The sequence below is a fragment of the Neophocaena asiaeorientalis genome, unplaced genomic scaffold (assembly GCF_003031525.2).
Source record: "Neophocaena asiaeorientalis asiaeorientalis breed wild unplaced genomic scaffold, Neophocaena_asiaeorientalis_V1.1 scaffold105, whole genome shotgun sequence".
Taxonomy (NCBI): domain Eukaryota; kingdom Metazoa; phylum Chordata; class Mammalia; order Artiodactyla; family Phocoenidae; genus Neophocaena; species Neophocaena asiaeorientalis.
The window spans coordinates 3,736,430-3,760,871 of NW_020172162.1; the positions used below are offsets into that span (position 1 = coordinate 3,736,430).

General features: G+C 35.7%; 1 protein-coding gene across 3 annotated transcripts in view; it reads left to right on the forward strand.

Moving 5' to 3' along the window:
- Window positions 1-24,442, forward strand: part of AFG1L (AFG1 like ATPase) — a 188,324-nt gene that overhangs the window by 125,593 nt on the left and 38,289 nt on the right. For all 3 annotated transcript variants that reach the window (XM_024755879.1, XM_024755884.1, XM_024755892.1), the window contains 2 exons: window positions 19,496-19,566; window positions 19,823-19,923. In XM_024755879.1, the coding sequence (XP_024611647.1) occupies window positions 19,496-19,566; window positions 19,823-19,923 (172 nt within the window). The remainder of the gene's footprint in view (window positions 1-19,495; window positions 19,567-19,822; window positions 19,924-24,442) is intronic.

The window sequence follows — 24,442 nt, forward strand, 5'->3', positions numbered from 1 at the left end:
AAACATCGGGAATTGCTTCCTGAATATACAAGTCTTGACTACTCCCTTTGTCAATCTCACTGGCACCCCAACTAAGAAAAAAGAAAAGCAAAATTCTAGCTTCCCTCTAGGGGAACATCATGCATTATCTCAGAATTTCATATATGCAGAATCCCATATATGATCTTTAATTAAGTAGAAATAGTCATTAATTCAGTATTTTATTAGTCTAACTTTCTAAAAGCCAATCTAAAATGTCCCAAAACATAATTCATATAATATCAAGAATTACCAGAGATTTAAAAAACTGCTCCAAAATTTGACATGGAACAATTTCTATAGTTCATAATATTGTCTGAGTTACACAAAAACTAATTCATACAAGCCATTGTATGTTTGTATGTAATCTATTTCAGTTGTAGTTTTATATCACATTAAATTTAGAAATCCTAGAGTACCTTTATAAATAAGTTCCAGTTGCTTTTGGCTCATCCCAAGAAGTTTTTAATCTCACGTAAAACTAACTCAAAAGAGAATTTAAATTTAGCATGTTGTAAGCCACAGAGCTTGAGTGCAAAAACCCAAACTTTTGCATTGATTAAAACATCCCATGGTTCTCCAGTTTTTCATTCTGTGGTAACTGATCTCCCCAGAGGTGAGCACAAAGTCATTTTCTTACTGGTTTCTTGGTGGATTGGGCTCAGTAAGATTCCCCATGAGTGGACTATGGTTTGCCAAAATCCATACAAGTCAACCAAACACTGAGCTTCTTGTTTGCACTTGGGCAGAGACTTGGACCAGTAATTTATTTTGAATTACCTGGTGTTTGCCAAAGGAGGCCCCATCCCGTGCCTTCCAGAGAATTTAACTGCTTCAAATTAGCTCTCTACTATGGGGCTGGTGACACTAGAGGTTATCATTTTATATATGCAACAATGAGCATCTCTTTTCTGACAGGAAACACCACTGCTGAGGGGTCCATGGGATGCTGCCCCAGACCATTTTGCTGTAAATTCTGTGAAGGGTTATGTTTTCCTGGAAAGAGGAAGTCAGGTCACCTTGGACTCACCCTCACTCTCTGTCTCTTTTCCTTTTTCATTCAGGAGCTGAGTAGTGCAGGTTCTTTTTTTCTACTAAAAAGAAGGAAGGAAGGAAGTTGAGGAGAGGTTTCCTATTCAAGCACTGTATCTCCACCATACTCACATACAAACACCCTACCCCCAACATAGAAGCCATGGCCTCAGTGGAATATTTTAAACTGAACCAAAAGGGGTAGAGGGAGGTGTTGGGCCTTGGATTTGATTTTACCCTACTTATGAAGTAATAGCTTTGCCTGTATTATTTCATGAATGCTGGCAGAAGACACAAGAAACCTGGGTCAGAGACAAAGGATTTTATTACCCTAGGCACAGATAGCATGTTGAGTCAGTTCCCTCCTTGCTCCAGAGTCCCATTAGGGAAGGGAAGAGGAGTTTTGCTGAGGGCGCAGATGGATGCCTGCATAGGCAGTGAGTTGTGTTACAGGAGAGGAGCTCTGAGTTTGGGGAATGTACCAATTTATAGTCAGAAGTAAGCAAGACTGCTTTTTTCCCAAGGGAGGCGTTGCCTCATCCCTCAAGGTTTCTCGCTGCAAATACACTTTAAGAAATGGTTAGGGCCTTGCATTCTTGGCATACTTGGCAAGAATGTGGGTGAGTGAGAGACCCAGGAATAACTGTCTCTCCTCACAGGGGACATTTATCAGACTTTTAACCTTAAAGAAGCCAGACTTTCTCCCTTTATTTCATTTGGCTTCTATCCACCAAAGTCATCCACCACTTCAACAAAATTATATCTGAACGGGTTATTCAGTTATTTAATCCCTCAATTAAATTGTCTCAAGACCATTTCAATTCCATGTATATGGGGACTATGGATCATACTGAAATGATGAAAAATATATGTTACAACTTTTCAGACAGAGACCAAATAGTCACATTTTCTTACCTGGCTAACATAGTACATGTATTGATCCATCTTTTTTTTTTTTTTTTTGCGATACGCGGGCCTCTCACTGTTGTGGTCTCTCCCGTTGCGGAGCACAGGCTCCGGACGCGCAGGCTCAGCAGCCATGGCTCACGGGCCTAGCCGCTCCGCGGCATGTGGGATCTTCCCGGACCGGGGCACGAACCCTTGTCCCCTGCATCGGCAGGCGGACTCTCAACCACTGCGCCACCAGGGAAGCCCTTCATCCATCTTTTGAACAGTTTTAAGGAATTTCTTTTACTAATGGAAACTTCATGTCTCAAGTACTCTTAATTTTCCACTTGGGAAACATCTATTCCAAATAGGAAATTACTTCTAAGAATGTATCTTTGAATACCATTTAAAAAAAAAAGTTTGCTGGCTAAAAACACACAGCTTCAAGGTACAGCTCTGTTTTAGAAGAAAGGTCTGTGAAAACAAAGACTGGAACTCATGCATGTTACAACTTACTTCCCCACAATTAAAAATTTCTTGTTTTTTGCCTGTGATATTCCCTACACATACTACCCTGCTCCCAACTGGAACAACCATTGATGAAAATTTAAAACATTTCTTAGCTTGTTTGTCATATCTTCTCATCCCTAAAACTTTGACAGAGATCTGTCTTCTGTCTGAAATGTTGATGGAATGTTGCCACCTCTTCTGGTTCAGCAGAGTCTCTAGGGCATCTTGGGACCTTCTCCTCATCCCCCATCATTACCATTCCAGGTGTTTCTGCCGCAGACATTGGAATCTGCAGTTTCAGTCTTAGTTTTTCTCACCAGAGTACCAGCCCAGTCATTTCCTGTTTCAGTTCCCACTGAAGAACTTCTGAAACACCTGCCAATAGAAGCAACTTGAAAATTGTTAAGTCTGGCTCCCTTCCTTTTATTTTTAAAATTTTTATTTATGTATGTATGTGTGTGTGTATGTATGGCTGTGCTGGGTCTTCGTTGCTGCCCATGGGCTTTCTGTAGTTGTGGCGAGCGGGGGCTACTCTTCGTTGCGGTGTGTGGGCTTCTCATTGCGGTGGCTTCTCTCGTTGTGGAGCACGGGCTCTAGGCGTGCAGGCTTCAGTAGTTGTGGCACGTGGGCTTAGTTGCTCCACGGCATGTGGGATCTTCCTGGACCAGGGCTCAAACCCATGTTCCCTGCATAGGCAGGCAGATTCTTAACCACTGTGCCACCAAGGAAGTCCCCCCTTCCTTTTAGACTGTGATTTGTTTCAGTTCCATGGACTAGGCTGCCCAGGGTCCCTGCATAGGTTAGGCTGTGTGCATAACCCCATTGAAACAGTCGCTCTCTGGTCACCTACCCCAAAGTTTTTATGGACTGATGCCAAACGTGGGCCTGCTATACTTTCCCTTCAGTTCCCTGAATTCTCTCATGTGTCTTTTAGAGTCTTCTCCATTCATATCAGTCCTACTTCTGACACTAGTGCATAGTGTCACAGTGGAGCCATGATGGTATCGAAGAGAAGATACCATACAGGTAAACAATGTGAAATTTATTTGGCAGCAAAAGACACAGAAACGTATCCATATGGAGACAGTTGAGTAAAACAGAAGACAGCATAGCATATTCTCATTGGAAGTTTAAGTTTTGCTGGCCTGTGAAGCTGACATATAGCACCTGATCAGGACGAGGATCCCAAGAGGTCATGTTTATCATTCTTGGGTGAGTGGTTTAGAGAGATTCTGGCTATGTGCCTGCCTGCTTACCGGGTACAATTACCAGGTACAAACCCCAGGACATTCCTGAATGTTCACTGTCAAATCAGTGTGAATGAAAGGTCAGTTTCCCATTCTTCAACAAGACCAGACTAGGCCTTCCCGAAGTCTATTCCTCAGAGGGCGGGGAACAGGATTTCTGCCTCTGGTAATTAGAGAAACTATCTAGTTTCGTGAGGTTCAGACTGTTGATCTGGTTAATTCTTAAGTCTGGGGAAGGAAAGAAGACTGTTGGGGACATTTTTGACATTTACGGATTAAATTTTATTCTTAGCATCATGACATGGAACATATAGGTTTATCTACTTAGTCATAAGCATAGTCAAAAACTAAAATATTTACAGATAAAATAATACAGTGTATGGGATGTGCTTTAAAATAATCCAGGGTGGGAGAATTAAGGGGAGGTATAGTTGAAGCAAGATTGGCCATGTATTGAGTGGGTGATTGTTATATCAGGTTTATTATACTGTTGTCTTTACATGTATATATGTGTGAAATTTTCCACAATAAAAAGTATTTTTTAAAAAAGGTACAAATCTTCTCTATTTTTTTTTCCAGATTATGCTAGCGAGAGTTTTATTAGTTCTATTCATCTTCTCAAAGAAACAGCTTTGTTTTATTCTCTCTGTTGCTTTATGTTTTATATTTTATTGATTTCTTTTCATTTTGTCATAGTTTCCTTTGCTGTGGAAAAGCTTTTAAATCTAAATAGATCCCATTTGTTTACTTTTATTTCCTTTGCTTTAGAGGACAGACCCCAAAAAATATTGACAAGATTTATGTCAAAGTGTGTTTGGCCTAGTTTTCTTCTAGGAGTTTTATGGTTTCTGGTCTTACATTTAGGTCTTTAATCCATTTTGAGTTTATTTTTATGTATTACATAAGAAAATGTTCTAATTTCATTCTTTTACATACTTTGCCTATTTTTAAATTGGGTCATTTGTCTTTTTATTGTTGAATTTTAAGTGTTCTTTACATATTCTAGATACAAGTTCCATGTCAGATACATGATTTGCAAAAATATTCTCACATTCTTTTTTTTTTTTTATTTTGTTGATGGTGTCCTTTGAAGTACAAAACTTTTAAATTTTAATGAGGTCCAATTTATTTTTTCTTTTGTTACTTATGCTTTTGGTGTCACATTTGAGAAACTATTGCCTAATCCAAGGTCACAATGATTTATGCCTATGTTTTCTTCTAAGAGTTTTATAGTTTTAGCTCTTATATTTAAGTATTTGGTTAATTTCAAGTTATTTTTATATGTGGTGTGAGGTAGTGGTCTATCTTCTTTCTTTTGCATGTGGATATCTAGCTGCCTCAGCACTATTTGTTGAAAAGACCATTCTTGCCTTACTGAATTGTATTGACCCCCTTTTTGAAAATCAACGACTGTAAATGTGAAGGGTTATTTCTGGTCTCTCAATTATTATATTCCATTGATCTATTTGTCTAACTTTATGTCAATACCACACTGTCTTGATTGCCATAACTTTGTTCTAAGTTTTGAAATTAGGAAGTGTGAGTCCTCCAACTTTGTTTTGTTTTGTTGTGTGTTCAAGATTGTTTTGGCTATTCTGAGTCCTTTGAATTTCCATATGAATTTTAGGATCAGCTTGTCAAGTTCTACAAAGAAGCCATCTGGAGTTTTGATGGGGATTGTGTTGAATTTGTAAATCACATTGGGGACTACAATATGAATTCTTCAGATCCATGAACATGTAATGTTTTATTCGTTTTCTAGGGCTGCCATACAAAGTACTGCTAACTGATATCTTAGAAAGCAGAAATTTATTCTCTCATTCTGGAGGCTAGAAGTCTGAAATCAAAGTGTTGGCAGTATGGTTCTTTCTGGGCAGTATGGACAGTCTGCTCCATGCTTCTGGTGGAGTTCTTTGGCTTGTAGGTGCATTGCTCTAGTCTCCCTTTAGCTTCATATGCTATTTTCCTTGTGTGTGTGTGTGTGTGTGTGTGTATGTGTGCGTGTGTGTGTGTTTCCAAATTTCCTCTTCATATAAGGACACCAGTTATCATGTTAGGGACAACTCTAATCCAGTATGACCTCATCTAAGCTTAGTTACATTTGCAAAGACCCTATTTCAAAATAAGGTCACATTCACAGGTATTGGGAGCTAGTACTTTAACATCTTTTTGGAGGACACAATTCAACTCATAACAGCTGTCTTTCCATTTATTTTGGTCTTCTTTAATTCCTTTCAACAATGTTTTATAGTTTTCAGTGTATAAAAATTGTAATTCTTTTGTTAAATTTATTCATAAACATTTTATTCTGTTTTAAACTAGTGTAAATTGAATTGTTTTCCTAATTTCCTTTTTGGTTTGTTCATTGCTACTGTATAGCAATGTAATTGGTTTTTTAAAAAACATCTTTATTGGAGTATAATTGCTTTACAGTGGTGATTGTAATTGATTTTTGTGTATTGATCTCATAACCTGAAACCTTGCTAAACTTGTTTATTTGTTCTAATAGTTTCTAGTAGATTTCTTAGGATTTTCTAAATATAAGATCATATCATCTGGAAATAGAGATAGTTTACTTCTCCCTTTTCAATCTGAAAGCCTTTTATTTATTTTTCTTGCCTAAATTTCCTGTCTAGAACCTTCAGTGAAATGTTGAACAAAAGTGGTATATTCTATCATAGAGAGTGGACATCCTTGACTTATTCCTGAGCTTGGGGGAAAGACTTCAATCGTTCACCATTAATTATGATGTTAGCTCTGGGTTTTTCTTAGATGCCCTTTATTAGATTAAGGACATTCCCTTCTATTCCTAGTGTTTGAGTGTTTTTATCATGAAAAGGTGTTGGATTTTGTCAAATGCATTTTCTGTTTCTATTGAGATGATCATGTGGTTTTTGTCCATTATCCTATTGATTGATATGGTGTATTTTATTTATTGATTTTTGGATTTTAAATCAATCTTGCATTTCTGGGATAAATCTCTCTTGGTTGTGGTGTATAATATTTTTTATATATTGCTGGACTCAGTTTGCTAGCATTTTGTTGAGGATTTTTGTGTTTATACTCATGAGAGATATTGGTCAGTAGTTTTCTTTTTGGTGGTGTCTTTGTCTGATTTTGCTATCAAGGTAATACTGGCCTCATAGAATGAGTTTTGAAGAGATCCCTCCTCTTCTGTTCAGATTTTATCTTTTTTCTTGAGTTGGCTTCAGTGGTTTGCATCCTTCTAGGAATTTGCCCATTTTATCCAAGTTATCTAATTTGTTGGTACACAGTTGTTAATAGTATTCCCTTATAATTCTTTTTATTTCTATAAGGTTGGTAGTAATGTCCTCTCTTTCATCCCTGATTTTAGTAATTTTAGTTTTCTCTCTTTTTCTTCATCCATTTAGCTAAATGTTTATCCATTTTATTCAGTTTTTCAAAGAACTAACTTTTGGTTTTATTGATTTGTTGTATTATTTTTCTATTCTTTATTTCATGAATTTCCACTCTAATCCTTATTATTTCCTTCCTTCCGCTTGTTTTAGGTTAATTTTATCTTTGTCCACGGTCTTATGATAGAAGTTAGGTTGTTGGTTTGAGATTTTTCTTCTCTTTTAATGTAGGCATTTATAACTATAAATTTCCCTATAAGCACTATTTTTGCTGCATCTCATGAGTTTTGGTATGTTATGTCTTCATTTTCATTGTCTCAAAGTATTTTCTAATTTTCCTTTAGATTTCTTTTTTTGACCCGTTGGTTATTTAGGAGTGTGCTGTTTAATTTCCACATATTTGTGAATTTCCCAAATAACTGTCTGTCACCAATTTCTAATTTCACTCTACTGTGATTAGAGAACATTCTTTGTATAATTTCAATTCTTTTTAATTTATTTAGGCCTGTTTTATGGCCTAGGATATGATCTTTCTTTGAGAATGTTCCATGTGCATTTGAGAAAATGTATATTCTGTGGTTATTGAGTGGAGTGTTTATATAGATGTCTGTTAGTCTAATTTGTGTATAGTGTAGTTCAAGTCTTATTATTTCCTGTTGATCTTCTCCCTAGTTGTTTTATCCATTATTGAAAGTTGGATATTGGAGTCTCCAACTATTACTGTTGCATTGTCTGTTTCTCCCTTAAGTTATGTCAGTTTTTGCTTCATGAATTTTGAGGGCTCTGTTTCTAGGCACATATATGTTTGTAATTGTTATATCATCCTGATGGATTGATACTTTTATCATTATAAAATATTCCTTTTATATGGATTGATACTTTTATCATTATAAAATATTCCTTTTAGTCTCTAATCACATTTTTGTTGTTGTTTTGTCTGATATTAGTAGTGGTTGCTTTTCTCATGATGTATCTTTTTTTCATCCTTTTACTTTCAACCTATTTGTATCTTTGAACCTAAAGCTATCTCCTGTAGATAGCATATAGTTGGAACTAGCTTTTTTATCCAGTCTACCAATCTCTGCCTTTTGATTAAATTGTTTAATTCTTTCACAAATTATGTTATTATTGATATAATTGGATTTACATCTGCTCTTTTATTTTTCATTTTCTTTATGTTTCATGACTTTCTTGTTTCTCTGTTCTTCCTTTACTGATTTCTTTTACATTAAGTGAATATTTTTAGTGTAATATTTTCATCCTTTTAATGATTGTTTTCCCTTATATTTTTTGTCATTTTTTAGTGAAGAACTTTTATCTCTATGAGAAGTATAAAGTTTCATTCAAACTGAAATGTTGTCTCAAATTCAAAATGAAGCAATGCATGTTGCTATATGTTTTGATAATTAAAATATCAGTAATGGTAATGAAACTTTACCCTAAGACCACCAGTAGGGAAAAGGTCTCTATGGTGGGAAAATATAGTTGATTCTCAAAAGTAGATACACAGTAGTATCTTTGACATAAGAACTCCTGTTGATGTTTTATCAATGAGTAAGGCTCTGTGACATTGCAGTCTTACAACTGTATATTAGTAAAATACAACAGTAAGAGTTTTCTTCTTTATGTACTATAGGGCATAGTCAAGTAGGCCATTTATTATGTCTCTTAAAAATCACAAAATTGTCCTATTTGACATAATTTAGATGTACATTTAAATATTAATTAATCTTATATTAACACAAGGACTGCTGAATTAAAAATTAATTTCAAGGATTTGAAACTATTTGAAACACCACCTAAAAAGTGGGAAAGCAGCGAAAGAAGTCCATCTTGTATATATTTTGGTATCAGTTTCCATCAGTCAGCTCAGCACACCTTTTATCTTCTATTCCTTTATTGAACTGTAATTTGACAATAGCATGTTACAGTGTTTGTTTTCCAGCAGGCCAGACAGAACCAGAATAGAGCAGGCTCACCATTTCCAGCTAAACACATTGACAAAGTATTCAATTATATGACTGTACTCATCTAGTAAAGTATAAATAAGCTATATATACAACATGTACATGAGTAGATAATATATATACTTATACATAGAAAGTTGCTAAATTTCCTTAGAATTCTTGTCTTGTTATTTCATCTTCAAATATATCACATTTATCACTAAAAATCTTCAACATAAGTAAAGCTGATCCGGCAGAAGTCCTATATCTTTAGTTAGTTTTGCTGTGTACCTTTTTTATACCTATAAAAACTCCCTGGCCTCTCTTTCTGAGGTGGATATGACTATCTTCTTCACCTAAAGAGGAGTTAGAGATTCTTACTCTCCAGCTTCTTCTTCATTTTTATTGTTGTTGCTTAAAATATTTAATCATTGTAGCCTTTCTGAAATTTTATGAAAAATAATTATTTTTAGATCTACCAAGCTGCAATTTTACATGTTATATCACTGATTTATTTGGGGGGAATGCAATATATAGATTTAGTAGAAATTTTATGTAGAGTTTGGGGCTGAGAAAGGGGGAGGTGATTAAGGTCTGGAATTTGAGAGCTAAAGGTGCTAGATCCCGCTTGCTGCATTATGCATAGGTCAAGATTAATGGAACCAGTTAAGTTACTCTCCAGGTGATTGAGAAGGGTGGGAAATTTAGAGACTGAAATGGATCTCTGAACAGTCAATTAAGCCTTTGAGTGATTGAGAACAAGATAAATACTAGGACAAAATCCATCCTAACAACTGGTTCTGTTATGTAAAACAAACCTACAGTATTTGAAATGCAACCAAGTCCGTTTTATATTAAGGCGAGTATAAACCAACTTAATCTTAGACCTGCCTCCAGCCCCAGATTATGTTTGGTATGAGCACAAAGAGCTGTACAGCATGAATGCACAAGGAATCAGTAGAGTGAGAAGGCTCACTGCCAGGGAAGTTTGGCACAAGAACTCTAAGAGGAAGGGGAAATTTCTCCCTCGTTGAATCAACTTTGGCTCTCTGGAATAGAGAACATGGAGAGAGAGGGACCAAGGAAAGCCAACCCTATTCTACTTGTTGATACCTTAACAAGCTGTTGATTTATAAAAGGGGATAAAGGGGTAAAGTGTGGGTAGCATTCTGTTCCTCTGAGTCAATCCTAATGAAGTAGGAGGTTCTTGAAGAAATTAATTTCCATTTAAATTCATGTGTGACCCTCTTCTAGAAACCTCCACTTGTTTTGGAATTTTTGTAGAGAATTTCAAATGATTCAGCAACAATAAGGTCTTTTTTGACATATTCTATTTCTTGAGTGTAAGTCTTATGTTGAATGCCTTATTTCAGCTATAGAAATTTTCTCAAAATTGAAATGACTGATTACTTTCCTCTCCGTTTACTAATTTATTATGGAATAATAAATCATGATTCTTATACTTCCGAAGCAGTCAGGCTTTTAATCCAGGGTACTGTATTCCAGGATTCCTATGCCAAATTTCCTGGCAACGAAACAGTGGTCGATTCCAGGGCTTTTCTGACTTAAAGACAGAGTAGTTCTACTCAACAGAAAATGGAAACTTGCCCCTCCAGTGCAGTTTCTGAGCTTAACAAAAGGTGACAGAAGCAATGAAATGGGTGGATTTTACCCAGAGCATTTAGAACAAAGGAAAAAGAGTCTGTGCTCTGCTTGGGCCCCTCACACTCTGCCCCCCAACAAAAAGCATTTGAAAAGAGTGATTCTGCTTCTTCTTCAGAATGACTTTTAATTCCTAACCATGGTCACCTTTTGATTATCTGTGAGCAGATTTTTTTCTTTTAATTTTTATTGGAGTATAGTTGCTTTACAATGTTGTGTTAGTTTCTTCTGTACCGCAAGGTGAATCAGCTATACGTATACATATATCCCCTCTTTTTTGGATTTCCTTCTCACTTAGGTCACCAAAGAGCATTGAGTAGAGCTCCCTGTGCTATGCAGTATGTTCTCTTTAGTTATCTATTTTATACATAGTATCAATAGTGTTTATATGTCAATCCCAGTCTCCCAATTCATCATCCGGTATTCATGGATACCGGTCCCCTTGGTATCCATACGTTTGTTCTCTACGTCTCTGTCTCTTTTTCTGCTTTGTAAATAAGATCGTCTATACCAGTTTTTTCAGATTCCACATATATGTGTTAATATATGATATTTGTTTTTTATTTTGCGTCTTATCTGCTCTACATAGCATCCAACTGATGGGGCAGTTACCCAGAATTAAAGTCCCTTAAATTCTTTATCCCTACTCTTGTAGGAGCTTATGTTTCTGTCTCCCCTCATGAGAGAAGAGGGGAGACAATTCAAAGCATCTAAGCTTAATTCCTGTATTTTCTCCTGATCATTTTGATGCCACTCAAGGCACTCTTCCTTAAGATATGCCTCTGTGGTTAAAATTGAACTACACGAAGCTGAGCAGAACATGTTCTTCCATCCATGTAACATGATATTCTTGTAGCCCCAGAAGAAAACTCTGAATTTATCTCCCCTTTTACATTAAAAAATCATGTTTAATTTAGTGCCCTCTTTAGGCTGTAGCTTTTCCATGCAACTGCCTTTGACTACCAGGCTTTATCCCCCCTCAGTTTTATTGGTTAGGCTGAAATATTTTTCAAGTATGTTTATAATTCTCAATTATGTTTATAATTATAATGTGATAATTTTAATCACTGTATTTTTGTATAATCTATATCCTTGTGTGGTTTTTGTACATTCATTTTCTGAATATACCTGTTGCCAACCTTGGGTTGTATGTTCCAAACTTGATTTTTTTTTTTGAAACTAGCTGGCCTTCATCCCTTTTTAGAGTTTCACAGACATGGTTGTATTTCTGGGTATAGATTTTTAGTGTAAGGTAATGCTGCTGTCTTTTTAAATAGTTTCACTGGAAAACTGACAAGAGAGCCCTGGAGTTGCAGACTCACTGCTGTCACTCTAGTTTTTCTCCATTATAAGTGAATCACCACCACCACCACCAGCCCCATTTAGAAGTTAAAGGCATTTTCTCTGGCTGAAATTTTTACAATAAAGTTGCATTCTTGAAATTTCCTACTTAAAGAAGTCCAGAGATCTTAGGTGTTTTTAAGAATAGATTTACAAATTTTCATGTATATCATAGTGACATTTTACCAAGAAAATGCTTCTGGATTAACTTGCATTGATTGTATTTTTATTCCATTTCCAAAAATGATTTGCAGCAACTTAGATTAAAATTATTTATCATACCTTCACCATAATCACTAAAATGGAAGAGGTGGAAAATACAAAGTATTGGCAAGGATGTGGAACAAGTAGAATTTCTTGTACACTGCAAGTGAGAGAGTAAATTGCTACAACTCCTTTGGAAAACTGCTTGGCAGTATCTACTAAGCTGAATGTAGATATACCCTATGAATAGCAATTCTACTCCTAGTTATATACCCAGCAAACATATATACATGAGTTTACCAAAAGGCATGTACTAGAATGTTCACAGTAGAACTATTCACAGTGGTCCCAAACTATAAACTACACAAATGTTCATTGTTAGGGACTGAATTGTGTTCCCCCAAAATTCATAGGTGAAGCCCCAACTCCCAGTGGGACTGTATTTGGGGATAGGGCCTTTAAGGAGGTAATTAATTAAATGGGGTCATATGGGTGGAACCCTAATCTCATAGGACTGGTGTCCTTATAAGAAGAGGAAGAGACACCAGGGGAAAGACCATGTGAGGACACAGCAATAAGATGGCTACCTGCAAGCCAAGGAGATAAATCTCAAAAGAAATCAAACCTGCCGACTCCTTGATCTTAAGACTTCCAGCCTCCAGAACTGTGATAAAATAAATTTTTGTTGTTTAAGCCACCAGTTTGTGATATTCATTTGTGGCAGCCCTAGCAGACTAATACACTCATCAACAGTAGAATGATAATAAACTGTGGTATTTTCATGCAATAGGATATTACTGCACAGAAACAAAAATAAACTACTTCTACATACATGGATGAATCTCACATAATATTGAGTAAACAAAGCCAGACACTTGCTAATAAAGGAAATGAGTTTATATGAAGCAATATGTACCCTAATATCCAATTTGAAAATGATTTAGGACACACTGTCATTGATTTGATCAATGTCAGTGCAAAATGAAAGACACTTTCCTATGTCTGGAATATTTGTTAACCAGCAAAGGTCAGGACTATCAGATTCGGTAATTAATACTTCGTGTTTTAAAAACCTTTAAGAAATAATAAAAATTAAAACCTTAAAAATGGTGACTTTCACATATTAAACTTCTGATGTATTTAAATTTTAAAATAATTTTATTTAGCATTTATTTTGTGTTAATGTTTCCTTCTAATGTTTTCTACTATCATAAGTCTTTATCAGGTAGAGAGCATTCTAACATGTTACTGAAATGCATAATCTTGTCATAGTATATTGGCTTATACTAGTGATAAGCCATGAATTTATTATTATTATGGAGTTTTTTGGACATAAAACTGCTGAAACTTGTAGTATAGTCCTATAATAGAAAAATGGTTCACTGTTGATTATTATTATGGGCACATTATTTGAGAACACGTAAAGTATTGTGATAAATACAGAACTACTTAGGATTTCAGGAATTTTCCAGATTAATATCTTTTGGGAATTTGGAAACACTTTTTCTGGAATTCCCCAATTTTCCAGCTGTGTGATTGCCTGCAACTCTCCTCTGGTTCTTCATGCCATAAGGACTGTAGGTTTTCTGTTGGAATTTTAGTTGCCCTGAGCAGTACTGATTTTATTGTCTTTAGTCTGAAAAAGCTGTAAAAATGAGTAACACTTCTCCCAAGTGTCAGCTTCTTCTAGAATCTGCCTGCTTCTGTTCACTTTCCAGTGCCTTCAGGTTACCTGTTTCTGTACTTTGTGCAGAGTTTACAGCTGCCATCAGCAGGAGAGTCAGCTAGGGCAGAGCTTAGTTTGCCCTACTAGAAGCATAACTCTTCTCCCTGTTCTGATAGAGCACAATTTCTACTATCTTCTTGAGAAGACTGCATGGGAAATATATTTTTTGAGGGCTCATCTGTCCAAAAATGTCCTTATTTTACTTGATTAATAGTTTGACTGGGCATGGATAGTTTGACAATAATGTTCCCTTCAAAACTTTTAGGCACTATGCCATTATCTTCACATTTCCATTATTGCTGTTGCAAAGTTCGATGTGAAAGTTTCTTGATCTTTTGTATTTGACCTGTTTTTCCCTTCTGAAGTTGTTAGGATATTCTTTCTTTATTTCTAGTTTCCTGAAACTTCATAATAATGTGCCTTAGAATGGAGCTTTTCCCCCATTCTTTGTGCTGGGACTCTTTCAATTTAGAAAATCATGTCCTTCAGTTCTAAGAAATTTAATTTTCTTTCTTTCTTTGATAATTCCTCCCCCCTGCCAATAGTCTTTAGAACACCTCCTGGTTAGATATTGAACCTTCTGGATTTATCTTCTAATTCTTTTATTTTCTCTTTTATTTTCCATCTTTTTGTCTTTCTGCTCTATTTTCTGAAAGATTACTTCAACCTTTTTCCCTAAATTTTTTATTTAGCAGTCATATTCAGAGTTCTTTCTTATGCCAAATTGTCCTTTTTGTTTATAGCATTTATGCAGTGCAATATGCCTGTATAATAATAGGCATATTAAAGTGTATTTTTCCCCTTTTGGTCTCTGTATTTTTTTCTTCCTTCCTCCAAGATCCTTTTCTCTACTTCTTTATTGTGATTTTTATCCTAGAGGATTTCCTTAAATGCCTAGAAATATTTGTTGTCCATTCACAAGAATGAAGCACTGAAAAGCTGATTAGAAGTTCTGTGTGCATAGATAGGGTTTTATTGATTGGTGGGCTTCACTAGATAAGGTGGCGGGTCAGGTTTTCCAATGAAGAACCCCCAAATGTCAGTATCTGCAGGTCTTTTTTTTTTTTGCTATTGAGTTTCCTCCAATTTTTCTGTCTACTTCTTGGGATGGAAGCTTCCTGGACTGGTAGGGTTCTGGATGCTGAAGAGGTAAGGACTGTTGGTTTCACTGTTTACTTTGCAGAATTGTAGTACAGTGTCTCTCACCCTTTCTCAATGTTAAAAGTGTCCCAGACAGTAAACTTACCAGTTTCAGCTGGAGTGGAGGAATTATAGGAGTCTGGCTGTCCAGGTGAAAGGAGAGAATCTAAGGAACTGCCTTTGTCTTATTTTCAAACAATGCCTGTGTTTCCAGCCTGACCCCTCACCTGCATTTTTGAGTATATCTAGTAGTGCTAAACCTTTGGGGAGTTTGTGGTGAGGACTGGATTGCTTCATCTTGGCCCAGTACCCCACCTCCCACCTTCTGATTTCTCAATCTACTAAGGTCCTGCTCATCCAACTAAGGAAAGCAATGCCAGTCTTTTCTTCTTCCAGGCTTCCCTAATCTTTCCAAGTGCTTCTCTAAGAATCACTTTCCCTCATCACTTGTTTTTTGGGGAGGGTAAATCACCTTCTTCTTTCCTAAGGGGAAGGGAGGGAAAAGGTTCTTATCACAAATACTAGACACGAAAGCCAGTGATTCCTGATCCTCCTTCCCCTCCTTAGAAAGACACTGTGGTGTGGGGAATAGGGGGGATTGTGGAGGAGGGTGGCATTTGGAATAGGGCTGGTTCTTCTCATTATTTAACCACAGGGGCAGGAGTCTGGATCCAGTTATTGGTGGCTTATTGGTGGTTCTCTTTAGAAATTGGAGTGTACTCAGCACTTCTGTCCATCAACTTTGAGCCTTAATTACAATTCCAGGACAAGAGGGAAACATTGCACAATGCAAAAAGTGCATAATGATCCATTGTATGGGTGTATCCAAATGTACTTCAAATTCCCCATTATTGGACATTTAGTTTCTTTTTCACTTTTCTGATGTTAGCAGTGTCACAGTGAACATCCTTGGAGTCGTTAAACATTATTATTTCCATAAGTGAGATTCCTATGGGTGGAATAGCTGGGTGATATGATATGCATGTTTTTAATGCTTTTATTACATACTATCTGGTTACCTTGAACTCTTGTAACCAGTTTTACATTCCTCCCCGTCGTGGTACATAAGAGGGTTCTTTTTCCCCTTACCTATGCTTGCTCCAGCTATTTTATCTTTTTCCTTATCTCTGCCAGTTTAGATAAAAGTATGGCCTCTCATGATTTTACATTGCATTTTTATCACTAGTAAGAATGAAACACTTTACACATGCTTTTTGCCTACTGAGCTGTTTTTTTTTAACGCAATTTGCCTGTTCAGGTCCTTTCACAGTTTTTCTATTGGGGTATTCAATTGTTTATATGTTGGTGTTTTTAATACATTGAAAATATTAGTCGTATGCCATAAATGTTGCCACTATGCTTCCCAATTTGATGTGTACATTTTATTTGTAATACTTTCTGTTATACAGAAATTTTAAATTTTTATGTATTCAGATCTTAGATAAAATGACTTAATTCTGAGTTTCAGTTTTCTCTTCAGTAAAAACATGATAATACATACTACATGGTAAGGTGGATATGGTTTAGGTAAATTAACTGCTACATAATAGTTGCTCAAGAAATGATAGCTTTTTTTATTCCGTGTGATACATTGAAAAAGTTCAGAATCATCCAAATTTTTTACTAGAATTAAAAAACATAGTCAAAGATATTTAAACCAGATGTGAACCTGAATATTAAGTGAAACTCTGTATCTTTTAGGCCAGTATAGACAGGTAACTTTTAATATCTCTTTTTTACTAGTCTAATTTTCGTTCTTAAAAAAATTAATGAGCTCTGATTGATGGATCCTCTTAAGTAGGGAAATCTGAAGTCTGAGTGGAGTGTGAGAAGACTAGTGTTTTCTTCTAAGTTATTGTTAGGGATTATGAATATATTCATTTCTGGTAATGATTTTTTTCATAGCATCATTATTTATTTTATATCAATATAGATACATCTGATAAAACCAAAATAACACACTAGCCCCTCCTGCTTTTAAGACAATATGCAAATAAGGTTTCTGTTCCCCAGCAGGTCAGTAGAGCTTCTTACTCCCTGAGGTCAAGTGCAAGTTGGCTTAGATAGATAACAGTCTGTTCAGTTGCAAGCTACATAAAATGCTTTTATGAATGTTTATTTTTAGGCCACTTTACACCAATAATTTTTTTTATTTTACATGTTGTAACTTCTGAGTAGCTTTTTAAAAAATTAATTAATTTATTTATTTTTGGTTGCATTGGGTCTTGTTGGGTCTTCGTTGCTGCTTGCGGGTTTTCCCTAGTTGTGGCGAGCCAGGGCTACTCTTCTTTGCAGCGTGCAGACTTCTCATTGCGGTGGCTCCTCTTGTTGTGGAGCACAGGCTCTAGGTGTGCAGGCTCAGTAGTTGTGGCTCGCAGGCTCAGTAGTTGTGGCACACAGGGTTAGTTGCTCTGCGGCATGTGGGATCTTCCCGGACCAGGGCTCGAACCTGTGTCCCCTGCATTGGAAGGCGGATTCTTAACCACTGCTCCATCAGGGAAGTCCCTGAGTAACTTTTTATGATAATATAATAGAATTCTTATAAGGTACTATTATAATAAAAATAATTTTATCATTTCACATATAATTTCACTATAAATGAAATCACATAGAGCAATTTCATAGATGTGGCCTAACTAAAGTCTAGTGAGCCATATTTTAATATTATAGTATATTTGAGCACAGAGTAACAAAGAAATCACCACTGAGGAAGTTTATAAGCAATTGTTTGTTAATCAAATATGCTTTGAGAAACGTGATTGTCTTCTATTTTAGTTATTTTTCAGAATTCAGTTCTCTCCCTCTATTAGGTAACATGCCTAACCTAAGGACAGGTTAACTTTCTGAAAGCCAGCAAATGTCCTGGGTGGCTGACATTGCTTTCTTCTTTATATATCCCTTAAAAAGTAGCTCCCTTCTCCATCAGTTGTATGTGTGTACATCTCCATTGCAAGGTGGAGATGATTCCAAATGAATTCCTATGAATGATGTTGGCAAAGCCATCTAAACATACATGTGCTTGGTGTGGGCATTGACATTTACATTGGCTTGTATGATTTCTTTGTACTTTAAAATTGTTTAGTCTCTATAATCACTATTTCTGTAGTGTAATTTTATTACTTTAATACAGCTCTATTCAAATATCATACAAGCCTTTATATAAGTCAAATAGCATTCCCCTGCAAAGCCAACCATTGCAAATGATATTTTTAAGATCCTTGAGGTGGAGTGGTTATTACTTGAAATGTGACAGTTCCAAACCCTTCATAATGACTGTGTGCTTTTACTGTAGAACATTTGAAGAATTAGGTGCTTATGTGTTAAATGCTTGCCACCTGATAATTATCTCAAGGGAGAAATTATTTTGGTTTAGTTTAAGTTTAATCTAAAGAAAAAATAATTTATCATATTAGTTTTCAGTAAGACTTTATTAAGACGGATGTCCAGAATGGAGGTTAATTTCTTCCACTCCGAGATAAGAGTGATTTGTGTGTCAAAATTAAGCATATTGGCAGGTCATCCTGTATAAGTTTATATATAGAGTTGAAGTAAACTTATATTTTAACTTTAAGTTTTTTTTTAACAACGTTTATTTCTTCTGTCAGTTATTTTTATTTTATTGACTGTTAATTTATCAGTTCTTTTTTTAAAAAAAAAAAAAGTGAGAGGGAAAAAAGCCATAGTATTATCACATTTTGTGTATGTGGGTTCCCTAAACCATATGGTGATTTCTAATTAGAATACAAAGGATTCTTTGTCGAGACTAACTTCATAGTAGCTGCAATGGTGGGCATCACAGAAGGAGAGAGTTTTCTTGAGTTTCCGACAAGGACACTTTTGAGAGAAACTGTGTGGTCTATAATCGTCCTTATACTCAAAGTCTGATAAAGTTATTGATGTGCAGATCAAGTTGGTATTTTGAAGCTGGTAATTTAATTCTGCATGTTTGATCCTCTCAGTCAGTGGCTTGGCTTGATTTTTTTAAAAGGCAGATTCAGTATTTAATTTCACATGTACCCTCGCAGTAGAGATTTCAAAGGATACTTTGCTGGATGCTTGACTGCCTTGTCTATTTGCTCTTGTTTTGCATGCAAGAGAGAGCCAGAAGCCTTTCTTCTCATTGTGTACACATAGTATTAATGGATTTACTCTGCCTGTATCGTCTCATTACTGAAAACAGCCAGAAGCACAGAAGTCTTTCAGTGTATGCAAATAAGGCAGAATCATCTACCTGAGAGTTAATATTCTCTGCTTTTAAGTGTATTCTAAATCTGATGTTTGTATTTAGAGCATAACATCCTGTTCTTTTTTTTTATGGGCAAAAAGCTAAGCAGGCTCAGGCAGCTGTTTGATGTTGGCTTCAAGTGTTATTAATTTCATATTCTATTATTCTTTTCACTGTAGCACAAGTGAAGCTGATGTGGAGGCTGTCATGGATAAGTTGTTTGATGAGCTGGCTCAGAAGCAAAATGATTGTACGTAAGTTAATTTCTCTTGAAAGAGAATACATTTAGAACACAATGCCCAATCTCCACTGACCAATTAATAAGTTCCATTGCTGTATATGGGTTGATGCCACACTCAAGTGGCAGTCATTGTATCAGCATTTTGTCTAATTTATGTGTTGAATCATGTGCTATTATTCATCAAGCTATGCATTTCCTATCTGTAAGAGATGAATTTTATAGTAATTATCCAGACAAGATTGAGTCTTTGTTCATGTTCCCATAGTAACTAGACCAAGGATTCTAAAAGTGCAAGGCAGAGAGCTGTGGCTGAATAAAGCCTGTGGAACCGTTGCCGACTGCACATTTGAAGAGCTATGTGAGAGAGTGAGTATCCAGACATGTTCAGACTCATTGGCCTTTTCACATGTTAAAATACTTCATATTTTCCTCTCTTCCTGTTTCAGATTTTAAAATACAATTCACAGAGTCAGAACTGATTTAAAACTCTCATTGAGAGAAATACTCATGTGTATATACCCATGTGCTTTTTATAGATACTGGCACGAAATTTACTCTTAGAAGGGCTCGAAAACAAAATTAGAAACAGAGAGAACTGTCAGCTATTGCTGGAAGCAAAACTAAAATCAGCTTTAGGGATATTTTGTAAAAGTCAAACATAAGAAAATTTTTTTTAAAAATGAGGTGAGGTTAGTACCAGGGGAAAGGAAGATGAAGTAATAATACCATGATCCAAGGAGGTATGACATAAAAGAATTTCCATTCCTTGTTCTTATGGCTCATCTGTTATTGTCATAATATCTGACCTATTTGGGCCAAGGTCAAAGAAAGTGAATTTTTATAACTGTGACATCTATATTATATAACAATATATCCAACAGAGAAAAAATATGTACATATATATTCATATAAATGAGAAAGATGTTGATTACAGATTAATTTTAGATATGAATTCTGTTTTTTTTTTTTTTGCGGTACGCGGGCCTTTTACTATTGTGGCCTCTTCCATTGTGGAGCACAGGCTCCAGATGCGCAGGCTCAGCAGCCATGGCTCACGGGCCCAGCCGTTCTGCGGCATGTGGGATCTTCTGGGACCAGGGCACGAACCCACGTCCCCTGCATTGGCAGGCGGACTCTCAATCACTGCGCCACCAGGGAAGCCCTGAATTCTATCTTTTAAAAGCTCTGGGAATTCTCAGTACTCAATGGGTATTCAATTGACTGTAAATCTTGAGAAAAACAAAGCCAGTTACATATATCTTTAAGCATAATGTCTCAATTATGTATAAATTATCATTCCAACTAGTCTCTCTGATTTATCTTGAATTTTAGGTAGCTAAAAAAGAATTGTTTTTCAGGGAGAAGAGAAAGTATTTTTTATACCTGCTAGCCATTTTATGACCACTTTTCTTAAAAACTAGTGACTTCATTACTTCTAAATTTGTAATTTTCAAACCAGAGAGAGAATCCGATCTACAAATGCTATCACAGAAATAAAGCACTTCAAGACCAATAAGGACTAGGATGAATTAGAATCCTCTGACAAGGTGATAATGTCAGTCTCTGGTTGTAAAGGTTATTCTGTGTGATACGGACGCTTCACACTTCTATTGCATCTATCTCATCAAGGTCCTAATAACCTAATATCTTCAGCCATAATTTTATTAAGGCTTCCATTTAAGTTTTACTTACTTTGCCACTTGAGAAAAATCTTATATATCTGAGAAGCTCCCCCCACTTCCATAGAAAGGGACCTAGTGAGGAAAGGGGAAGGACAGACCTGTTGTGTCTTGAGGTGGTAAGGCAAAGGTGGTCTCTTGGAGCAGCTACTGAGTATTTATCTCTATTTTTTATGTGCTCATTATTTCAGGAGACTTAGTACCAGGAAAAAGCCACTAATCAGAGACCAACATCTTCATAGTCTACTGTATCGGGGTGGTGAGGAAGAAGATTGATTGGGACTTTATCTTGAAAAATTAAGATAATACTTATAAAAATAGATATCTTATTTGACAAAAATATGGACTATAATAACAACTAAGAACTAAATTCCTAAAATAAACAGTGAACAAATTACTATTTATTTTTGGCATAACTTTCTTGACAAAATTTTAGGATGATAAACTAGTATATCCTACACTTCATGATTGGTTGTTCGAGTACATGGAAAATCATGTTTATAAAAGCATTTAAGGATATCATCGGTTTTTTCAAAGTCCTGTTTTAATTCATGAATATTTCAGTTACTTTCTTTTAAAGTTTTTTTTTTCTTTTAAAGTTTTTATGTTGTCACTATCCTTGTTGAGTTTTTTCTTCTTCAGTTAGCCAGATCTTCATTTCTCAGTGGCTTTGCATGGATAGATTTGCTTTATATCCATATTGTAATTGTAGGATGTTTACTATGTCAGACTGGATGACTGACATTAAACATTGATATGATAGGTTGGATTAAGTACTAGTATTAAGCTGTGATGGAAGTTTGAGGAAGGGTTACATTTTAAAAATTGAGGTATAATTGACCTATAACATTATATTAGTTTCAGGTGTACAACATAATGATTCAGTATTTGTATACATTGCAAAATGATCACCACAATAAATCTAGTTAACATCAGTCACCTTATATAATTGCAAAAAATTTTTTTCTTGTGATGAGAACTTTTAAGATCTGTCTTCTAAGCAATTTTCAAATCTGCAATACAATATTATTAATTGTAGCTACCATGCTATACATTATACCCCCATGACTTATTTATTTTATAACTAAAAGTTTGTACCTTTTGACCCCTTTCACCCATTTCTCCCACCCCCCAACCCCCACCTCTGGCAACTACCAATCTGCTCTCTGTATGTATGAGCTTGTTTTTTTGTTTTCATTTTTTTAGATTCCACATATAAGTGAGCCCATACAGTATTTGTCTTTCTCTCTCTGACTTATTTCATTTAGCATAATGCCCTCAAGGTCCATTCATGTTGTTGCAAGTGGCAAGATTTCTTTTTTTTTTTTTATGGCTGAATAATATTACAGTATATAGATATACCACACTTGCTTTCATCCATTGATGGATACTTAAGTTGTTTCCATGTCTTGGCTATTGTAAATAATGCTGCAGTGAACATGTGGTGCATATATCTCTTCAAGTTAGTGTTTTTGTTTTCTTTAGATAAATACTCAGAAGTGGAATTGCTAGATCATATCTATTTTTAATTTTTTGAGGAACCTGCATACTATTCTCCATAGTGTCTGTACCAATTTACATTCCTACCAACAGCACACAAGGGTTCCCTTTTCTCCACATCCTTACCAACACTTGTTATTTCTTGTCTTTTTGATAGCCATTCTAAATGGTGTGAGGTGATATCTCACTGTGGATTTGGATTGCATTTCCCTGAAGATTAGTGATGTTAAACATCTCTTCATGTATCTGTTCAGTGTCTGAACAGATATCTATTCAGATCATCCGCCCATTTTTATTTTAATTAATTAATTTTTGGCTGCATTGGGTCTTCATTGCTGCACACAGGCTTTCTCTAGCTGCGGCGAGGGGGCTACTCTTCATTGCGGTGCACGGGCTTCTCATTGTGGTGGCTTCTCTTTTCTGTGGAGCACGGGCTCTAGGCGTGGGAGCTTCAGTAGTTGTGGCTCACAGGCTCTAGAGCACAGGCTCAGTAGTTGTGGCACACGGACTTAGTTGCTCTGCGGTGTGTGGGATCTTCCCGGACCGGGGCACGAACCCTTGTCCCCTGCATTGGCAGGCAGATTCTTAACCACTGCGCCACCAGGGAAGTCCCATCTGCCCATTTCTAATTGGATTTTTTTTTTTTTGCTATTAAATTGGGTGAGTTCTTCATATGTTTTGGATATTAACCCCTTATCAGATATATGTTTTGCAGATATTTTCTTCCATTCAATAGGTTGCCTTTTCATTTTGTTGATGGTTTCCTTTGCTGGGCAGAAGCTTTTTAATCTGATGTATTCCTGCTTTATTTTGGCTTTTGTTGCTTTTGTTTTTGGTGTCAGATTCAAAGAGTCATCACCAAGGCCTACGTCAAGGAGCTTACTGCCTGTGTTTTCTTCTAAGAGTTTTATGGTTTCAGGTCTTATGTTCAATTTTTTAATCCATTTTGAGTTAATTTTTGTGTATGGTGTAAGGTAATGATCAAGTTTCATTCTTTTGCATATGACTGTCCAGTTTTCACACCACCATTTATTGAAGAAACTGTCCTTTCCCCATTGTATATTCTTGGCTCCTTTGTCATAAATTAATTGACCATATATATGGATTCATTTCTGGGTTCTCTATTCTGTTGTACTGATCTATGCATCTGTTTTTATGCCAATACCATGCTGTTTTGGTTACTATAGCTTTCTAATATAGTTTGAAATCAGGGAGCATGATGCTTCCAGGCCTGTTCTTTCTCAGTATTCCTTTGGCTATTCAGGGTATTCTGTGGTTCCATATAAATTTTAGGATTGTTTGTTCTATTTTTGTGAAAAATAACACTGGAATTTTGATAGGGATTGCATTGAATCTATAATTGCTTTGGGTAGTATGGACATTTTAACAATATTAATTCTTCTAATCCATGAGCATGGACTATCCTTTCATTTATTTGTATCTTTAATTTCTTTCATTAATCTCTTGTAGTTTTCAGTATATAGGTGTTTCACTTCCTTAGTTAAATTTATTCTCAGGCATTTTATTCTTTTTGATGCAATTGTAAATGGGATTGTTTTCTTAATTTCTCTTTCTGATAGTTGGTTGTTAGTGTATAGAAACACAACAAATTTTGTATATGATTTTGTATTCTGCGACTTTACTGAATTCTTTTTATTAGTTCTAATAGTTTTTTTGGTGGAGTCTTTAGGGTATTCTACATATAA